This window comes from Anguilla rostrata, chromosome 11, assembly GCF_018555375.3.
Source record: "Anguilla rostrata isolate EN2019 chromosome 11, ASM1855537v3, whole genome shotgun sequence".
Taxonomy (NCBI): Eukaryota; Metazoa; Chordata; class Actinopteri; order Anguilliformes; family Anguillidae; genus Anguilla; species Anguilla rostrata.
In genome coordinates this window covers 25952647-25962139 of record NC_057943.1, presented here as the reverse complement: position 1 = coordinate 25962139, position 9493 = coordinate 25952647, and the positions used below count along the sequence as shown (strand labels likewise).

The 9493-nt window shown below is 41.1% G+C and overlaps 1 protein-coding gene across 1 annotated transcript in view; it reads left to right on the top strand.

Annotated features, from left to right (window-relative positions):
* Window positions 1-3114: 3114 nt before the first annotated feature.
* The window catches only part of acvr1ba (activin A receptor type 1Ba), a 28921-nt gene continuing 22542 nt past the window's right edge, over window positions 3115-9493 (top strand). The window contains exon 1 of the mRNA XM_064299024.1: window positions 3115-3313. Coding sequence (XP_064155094.1) covers window positions 3223-3313 — 91 coding nt within the window. The 5' untranslated portion in view covers window positions 3115-3222. The remainder of the gene's footprint in view (window positions 3314-9493) is intronic.

Here is a 9493-nt window from a genome sequence, read left to right as displayed (position 1 = left end):
CATTAGCATGCTCGCTCCCACTAATAGAATAAGCATGGCTCCATTTAATCTGGCTGTAATTGCCCTTTTTTTTCAACAATGTCCAAAAAAACCTGCACTTTTTTGCCGTTTCCTGTGCCTCATTATTATATGCAGGGAAAGATAGCCCATAAATGACTAAATCCATATACTTAATATTTTTTCGTGTTTAATATTTTACCCTTTAAAGAGTAGGTTTTTTCAAATGTTTTTTTTTTTTTCAAAATTGTGCTTTTCTAAGTCAGTTTTCTAGAACTCTGTTGCTGTCAGTTACCAGTAGTGATTGTTGTTTACATCAGCACTAGTGTTAAGAATATTCTCATCACATAATTGTGGACTTACGCCTTGAAGTAATAAGGTTAAGTACTTTCCCCAAGGAGTGCAATGGCAATGCCCCAACCTGGGAATTGAACCTGCGACCTTGTGACTAAAAGTGCTACACTCCACAGCTACTGCTCTGTACTGTGGGAGCTGCTTTGTGATCTTGAAAGGGAACTCCTAAAAACAAGAAGTGTGCTAAAATAAGGGAATTTTTATTCAAGTCCTTTCTCTGTTACCCCCCCTCCCCCTCCATCCATCCATCCACCCATCCATCCATCCAGAGGCTCAGTCTCTCACAGATGGAGCCAAAAAACAGAAATTGCCTCTGGAAAGAGATGAAGGGAGTGAGGCAGCACTGAAACATCAGCTGCTAGACAGCATTCCTAGTCTGAGAAAGAGCTGCTGGTGTCCTCTCCCATTCCAGGAGCTCAGACTGACCCCATCTGTCTGCTGCCTTGGCATGGATCTCCCCTCTCACCCCCCGCAAAGAGCTTTTGAGGCTCGTTGTGCTGCTGACGATCAAGATCCCCACAAACCTCTCTCCCACCAAAGCAGCCAGCCAAGTTCTCTCAAGGTGAAAGCTGGGCGCATGCATGGAGTGTGTGTGTGTGTGTGTGTACGTCCTTGTAATTTTGAGTCATCTGTGAAGTTTCATTGATGAAAGGTTTAGTCACGCTTTGGGTGACTGTGAGCTGTTGATTTGTACAGCACTGCTAACACTCCAGTCATAGTCCTCAGCCTCACAGTGTTCGTACACAAGTCTATTCAATTATTTACACCCAATGAAAGCCATTTCATTCCCCAACATGTGGTGGGTAACTGAATGTCCAACTTCATCCAAACTCAAAGAGTGTAAATATGCATTTTCTTATTTGGGTAAGGTCTACAGTCCGTGTCTTTCGGATGCTGGACAACGCATTCTACATTATCAGTGTACATCCACCAGATGTGGTTTATGCATTGCACTGTTGTGTTGCGCTACATGCTATCGTTTTTATCATGATTAGTGTATTGTTCATGATGTTAGGCACTGTCGTATTCAAGTGGCTAGTGTCACCTCTTTTCAGGTGTGTGTTTAAGGAGAGTAGCCTAAATGAAGAGGCACTGATTATTCTCAGCACTCAGACAATTCTCAAGGAGTCTGTAGTGCGTGTTTATTTAAGCCTACAAAATTACAAAGTGAAATGGCTTCACTAGTACGGATGAAAATGACATGGAAATTGAACTTTTTAAATGAACTAATCACAGGATGATTAAATGTCTTCTTTATATGCAATCTTCTCCCCATGTTCAAATGACATAGAAACAATAAGTTAAAAGTCTACATTGATCTACATGAACAACTTTATAAACCTCAAATGGTAGGCCCTAATTGTCAATATTATTTTCAAGACTATATTGTTACTATATTAGACTGTTAATATTATTTTATAAATATTATAAGACACTATAAATATAAATCTGTAATTGAAGAATGTAGACATGGTCCTGTGTATACATAGGGACATTTCAGGGGTTGTTATAACCTAGACAATATTTATTTTTATATTTATAGTAAATAAGCAGTTGATGAAATATTGTCTAGGTCAGTGGTTCTCATCATTGGTTCAGGGGATCTACTGCGTATGCTGGTTTTTGTTCCAACCACAATTTCAATCCCAGAATTTTAACAAGCTGTTCATTTTTCCTCATGGCAGAGGAATTATTTACCCTCTTAAGCCCCATTATGTCAGAAATAGCTATGCATGCCATGAACAATAAAGCCCAAAAAAACTTCTTTACTAATCAAATTAAAGACTGAGGCGAATCAACAGGCTCCTAACTGGTGAAAGTGAGGACACCTGGCCTCTAGAACTAACCATCTGGTAGATAATAAAAAAATTATAAGACAAAGAAAATGATAAGTTTGAGGGACAAATTATGAAAGCACTTAAACACATGTGTTCAGCAACCAAATAGGAGTCTTTGATTTGATCAGTTAAAAATTATTTGTCACTTTTTATACAATTGTTTGAACTACAGCACAATGGGAATTTTATTCTTTGTGGCATGCATATCTGACACAGTGTGGCTTAAGAGGGTAAAAAATTCATCATAACATGAAAAGCACCTAATTAAGAAAAATTAACAGCTTGTTAAAATTCAGGCATTGCAATTGTGGTTGGAATGAAAACCAGCAGAGACAGTGAGCCCCCAGGACCAGTGTTGAGTACCACTGGTCCATGTTACAGTATCACCTTAACTTTGCCATATGTTGTCTAGAAAATGATACTGACAATTAGTGGCCCACCATTTGAAGATTACATAATTGTACATATAAATCTGGCGATAGACTGCAGATATGGTCCTCGCCATAAAAAGGCAAAGATCTGGCAATGTTGTAACTAGACTATATTTATTTTTACTTTGATGAACGTTGATGAAGTATATGTACTTTTGATCTGAATATTTTCAGATAAATTGCACGTGGTTGTGTATTTTGGTAGTAAATCTGCATGGCAAACGTTGAAAAAATAATAAGCAGTCTGATGCACCTACGATCCAGAATCCGCACAGTAAACAAGGTAACTGTTTTTGTTTGTTTGTTTTTAGCTCAAATACAAGAAACGTCTTGACTGCAATTTAATGTTGTCTGTGTGTATTTGTCCTCGCATACTCCCCACTCCCCTCAAACCACCCCTTGGTTTCCAGTATTTGTCCCATAGAAAAACAACGTCAACCCACAACAAAAGGATTGGAGCACCGAGTCCGGTCCTCCCCTTTAAGCTCAGCACGCTCCTTTAAACGCGCCAGTGTCTGTCTGCCTGGCTGGCGGTGTATGTGTGTTGTGTGGTTGTGTTTCAGGTCTGACTCCCTTGTCAATATCACACTTTGAATGTATTAATGCAAAGCAATGGGAATCTTGCAGACATGGCCAAAAGACGAACCGCTTTAACGTTGCTGGTGCTGTTTGGGTTTCTGTGGGTCTGTGATGGTAAGTGAAATGCGACTGTTTATTTGCCGGCTATCTTTTGTTTCGCGTTGTTTATTTATTTGATGGTGGTGTGTGAGCGACCAGGGTTGGATTACGAGGCATTTCCTAAGATCGCTCAACATGGCGCTGCATGGGATTTATCGGGCGTCGCGGTTGGACTGATTAAATGTTGACTACCTAGCAAACCTGATGACCGATGGCTCGTTATTATACTTGACACTGTCCTCTGTTTATGGATTAATCGTTAGGAAGAATGTCCGTTTTCAGTATCATTTGTCCATTAGCCGCCTATGCGTGCAGCTTTCCTCAGTCAGCTATCAACTTATTATCTAGCGGGCTAATGTTAGCTGTAAACACTGAGCACCACATGAGAAATTGAGAATGGGGTTGTTTGTTATGTGGTCAGCAGTACTGCTTATTGAATCTAGCTATTTTTTTCGCCAATCGCCATAAACTAGCAAGGTTGATAATGGCTACTGTGTAGTAAATCTGAGAGACTATAGCCGGCTGCTGTTTTTAAGGTAGTATGGTGGATAATTTGACTCCATTCTAGTGTAGCTAACAGGTCTGCGTGAATAACAGTGCTAATACAATTTTAAATTGCTAGAAATGTGATCGCTAACATCATTTCTGTATTACTTCATTTTGCCTAGCGAATTGTTTAAGTTTGCATGCTGTGGGATTTAAAAACCGATAACTATTCTAATTCTGTCTGACGGTATAATCCAAATTCTCCAGAAAATGTATGGCGTTTTCATCTCGGGGTGATATTTGATTAACTATCAAGTGTGAGAGAGCCGTCGGTTGTATTTGCAGTTCGCCTTCGAAGTAAGAATTTTGTTCATGGGTTGTATAAATACTGCGTGTAGTGTAATGGTTGGAGCAAGACATTTTACCCTGAGTACCGGTATGAGAGCTGTGAGTTAGAACCCCTGGTGGGGCATAGTGTTCATTTGGTGCATGGTCAGTACTCCGTGATGTTATGTCACATGGTAAGGGAAACTCAAAGCAGCCAGCTGAGTAAATAAATAATCCAGTTAGCTAGCTAATTATTGCAGCTAGCCCTCAATCTAATTTTAGTGATTCAGCAGAACTTTGATGTAGGACTGTTGACCTAAGTGTTATCCATTTTATCTTCACGTGTGTGAAAATAATTTGACTGGCATGAGGGGAAGAGGTGCTAATGAGGTTAATGTAGGTAGGCCTTCAATTTGACTCCAGTTTATCAAGCAGACCTAATTTATGCCCTAGCACCTGCTAAATGCCAGTGTTTCCTTTTTTTTATGCCAGTGTTTCTAACACTAACTTTAACTGACTGTGAGGCGTAAGGTTCAGTCTAGTGCACCAAACCAAAGTCCACCCTGAGGCAGTAATGCCAGAGCTGTGAATTTGGGTGGTGCATTCTCAACTCACCAGCGTTTTCCCCTTCAGTATAGCTAACACAAATGTAACACTTTTTGGATATTCCAATGGAAATGAGTTGTTGACCCACCTGGAGCATGGCAGTAGACCCTTGGAAAAACTGCTTCTGCTATATTGTTCTTTGTGATTTTTGTGGTTGCAGTGTTCATGTATTAAAGGGTGTTAAGTGCTCTCATGTTTTAATCTCCAAGAACCAAAAAAAAATCTATAATTCTTAACTCATGTCTGGTCTTTCAAGATCTTTGGGGTGCAGTCTGCATTATATATTGCTACTACTGAAATCTACTGACAAAAAGGAAGTACTGTCCTACTAACTCTTGGGGAGTTAGCAAACTACTGCTCATGAGTGACAGTTTGTATTGAAACTGCTCATATGCTATGTAGGTCTTTTATTGGCAGGGCAGTACTGCTGTGGCACAGCACAATGCTACTGAATGGTTTAATCAGGTAGTCCCTGTGTACAGAGTACAAGCTGCTAAGCCCACCTAATGATGCTGATGTTTAATGCGCCTCCTCTACTAGCCAAGGGAAACACCTGACAGCGGAGCAGCGATACAGCAGCCAAAACATCTACCTACCCATTAAGGAGTGCGAAAGAATAGTGCATTTAGCTCATTTATTTACTATTTCCAGAATAAACATCCAATTTGGTTAATTTAGTTAGATTTATTTTGCAGAAGTAACCCTTTTTCCTGCAAATTAGTGTAAAGTGCAGGTCTGTCTGTTTTTTAGATGTGCACGCTGATATGCTCAAAATTGCCACAACTTAAGTGAATACACAATACTTAAGTGACGGCTAATGAAATCATTACTTCAAAATACCCTTTGCGTGGACTGCGATACTAGGCCTATAACCTGTGTCTGAGAGACCAAGCTTTTGTGTGTGTGTGTGCGTGTCCGTACCTGCGCGTGTTTGAATATCCCAATTGATTATTCTGTTTTGGGTTGTGACATCAGATTTCATATTGTATTTTTTGCCTATATTTTGTCTTTATCTCTCTCACTCGCACACGAGCATGCACACACACGTTTTTAAAGCCTCTTTTTATTAGTGTTTTCTATATTTTCTCATTTGGAATGGCCAGTCATAATAATGAGCCCGTCCCACTGACTGGCATGCACTTCCTCTGAAATGCATATACTGCCAGTCCTTTGCTTCCTTTCATACTGTTTTGCTGTTGACTGGTTTTATGGGTTTGTGCTGAGTATTTTAATGCTTTCCTGAGTTATACACTACACTACATCTAAATGTTTTACTATGCCAGCCGGTTCCAGGAGTCCCTTCTGATGTGTTTACTTAAATGGGTATACGAGCAATTCCTGGGTGTCATCTAATCACACTGAATTTCAGCTAAGCTGTTTTACATTTTTCCTTTGTTTTGCCCACAAAATATTACTGCCGATTTAAAGTACATAATGTCTTACTAATCGGTTCACAGTTCACAACAACACTATCAAGCTAGGGACATTAAAGCGCAGTATTCACATATAGACTCAGATTGAGAAGTCTCACTGGTGGGGGGTGGTTGATGAGGTGCATGTAAATGAGGAACGGGGCTTTGTGACCACCTGCCTGCAATCTGCCTGAACCGTTCGTCAGGAGTGGGTCTGCAGCAGATGAATTCAGCCAGTCCAGACAGGGTCGAAGGTCATGTCTGAGACTTTAGTGATGGAAATGAGGACAACGGCCCCTCCTACACCCCCGAGATGAGCCATACAGTTCTTAGTGTGCTTCTTTCACATAATGCATGAAGCGGTACGTCTCCCGCGTGGGTCACCCTCCTGTAGTTAAATAAGGCGCTTTTCTTGTGCTGGTCAATGAGACTTAAGATCACTGGCTCTATAAATCTTTGAGAGGCAATTCACAAAATTATCTCTCCCAAAAAAAAAAAAAAGCACCTGACACAAAAACGCCAAGGGTCTGGCTTACTGTCTAGGCTGGATTGTGGGAATTGTGTGTGAAGTCGCAAAATCATGACATACCCATTTTTGGAAATTGCAAGCATGCAAAATATCTCATACAAAAAATATCCCATATACAAAGGTTAATTTCCCCTCTTGTATAATTCCTTTCTGTAGAGCATTGGGGTAAATATTTCAGTAGCACAAGTCAACTGGTCTTTATTTTGTATAGTGTCATTTACAATCCAATTGGTACACATTGCTTCAATGTGAGTCAATGTATTCAAGAGGGAATAGGCCTCTTTCTTTCTCTCTTTATTTCTCTCTATTATTATTATTGCTGTTACTTTTTTTTAATGACAGCAAAAATCAATTTGAGCCAGTGTGGAAGGGAAAACTGCAACCGAGCCAAAAAATGATGGAATGTGCAGAAGAATGTCTGAATGTCTGAAAACTGACGAACAGGGAAATGGGCAGGGCTTAAGAGAAACTGCATAACTCAGGTCTCGTAATAGCCAGTTCCTGGGTAAAACTGCTCAAGAGCGGTTATTGGGAAAGGTTGACAACAAAGCCTGCTGTGTGGAACAAGCATGTTTGGGGGGTGAATACTGTACAATTAAAATGGGTCCCCCCCAAAAAAAAAAAAACTTAAATTGTGTGGCCCAGGGACGACTGCAGCATGTTTATGCCAGCGGCCGGCGCCGGTTCACAAAGGAAACAGCATTTTTCAGGAGTCTAACGATGCGTGACATGCACGCCATCGTGGCTGAGCGTGTAACCGATTCGTGATCCAAAAAAACAACTCTTCTTTCTTTTGGGAATCCTTGTTTTCAGCAGTCTCTGACAGCTGGTTTCCTGTAAGGGAACCAGCACAACCCAGGTGCACAGGAACAGGCCCTCCTGGGTGCAGCAGGACAGGTAGGGCTGAGCCTGGCTCAGGTTTGCTTAGCTCAAGCTAGCTGGGAATGCAGCCAAAATAGGGAAAGCCTCACACCCCCCCTTCTTTTTTTTTTCTTTTTACATTTTTTTACAAGCCTAATAATTGCCCCACAGGACTTTCTGCCTGTGGGTAAACAGAAAGGAAAGAAATCTTTATGCCCGTCCTCATATATGCCATTGCATTCCTACTGGGGAACTTGTATAATAAAAACACTGCTACCTTTTCGTTGTGTGCAGTTTTGCACATACTTATCAAGGGTTATATTAGCTGCAAATAACAGCATTCTAACTGCGCAGACTGTATGAGATTGTGATCTTTCAGTATGTGACTTTGTGTACTTTACCTCTTCACATAATTTAGGCTACATGCAACCTATGGCTTCATTTCCCAGTAAAGCTCATTTATTAGCTGTAATGATTCGTCCGGTTGAACTCATCTGTTTTGACAGGCAGCTTCTGAAGTTCTGCCTGGGTCAGAAGGGCCTGAGCTGCAGATCCTTCCAAAAAAAAAAAAAGTGGCTTCTAATACCAAAGCCCCAATCCTAATTCTGATGACCATAACCTAGACTCCATCTCTAACTCTGACCGCAACCAAAAACACGGACAGCAGCCAAAACCACAACAACCCTAACCATAACTTTTGGTACAGTAGCCCGAATCCAGACCAGAAAATCTGATCCCAACCAAAAACCCCCACCATAACACCCTGGCCCCACACTTGACTTAATCCAGGTATCTGTAGGGCCCCACTAGCAGGGTGTTGCACCCATGGACAAAAAAGGTTTGTCTTAATTTTACAACAGACCCAACCCAGGCATCCTCAGATAGAACCCTGTAATTCTCAGGCAGCTAGGTTTGCCATTTCTACAGTTCTGAGATATAGAGCTTTAAAGTTCTTGTCAACTCTTACTTGTCACTTACAACTTCCTAAAAACTGGAATTACAACCAGAACTTTTTAAAATTAAAATTTAGTAACACCACACATGTAAAGTATGTTATATAGCATTGTTAGAAAATACAGAATTTATTTAACTCATTTTCCTCAAAAATTTCACTTGGCACCCTGTAATTCTCATATCATGGCCTACTGAATCGGCCTTCAGCTACAAGCTTGTGATCAGTTGCCTCTTGGCTCACTAACCATTTTAGCCATTTTACTGCTCACTAGCTGGCTGGTTAACGAACAGAATGAATGAAGCAAGGAGGCATGCTCCGTTTGATTAGAGGGCATAGACGTTGAAATGAAAGTTATGTAGCTCTAATCCCACAACTGTTGGAACAAAAGAACAGGAAACAACATGTGGATGAAGAGTTGGGTGTGGTGGGAGGGGGAAAAAATCAGTTCAGCCACTTTGGCATTTACAGTGCTTTACAGTACAAGATGAAAATGCAAGTAGCAGTGTCCACTAAATGTCTTTGTCTGGCATCCGCTATTCTTCAAATATTTGTTTTACACGTTGTTTTACAGCTATGGTCAATGCCCTTTGTTAAAGAAAACCTTCCCCTGAGGAGGTTATCTATAGTTTGGCACAGGGGAGAAAGGAGTGAATTGCAGAATATATGCCCTGCCTGCATAGGCTGCATTGGCATGGCTGTGATACGGCTGGCCGAGGCTAATCAGAGGTGGTGGATTTAAGAAAACGAAAGTGATCCCAGTCCTCTCAGACAGCCGGCTGGTAATCCAGTTCAGCCACCGGTATGTGCGTGAAATGAAGGAAACAATGTGCCATTTGTAGACCGGAACAAAATGCAGATGCCTCCCACAATGCATTGCTTTTCCGTGGCGTAGCCTAGCCGAGCAGTTGGCGCTCCTGTTTAATCCGTTCCCTCTCTCCCGCTTCTGCGTTCTGCTTGACCCACAGCACAGCGCACTTTGTGCTCTGGGTTTAATTTATTTATGAGATGGGCTACTACAG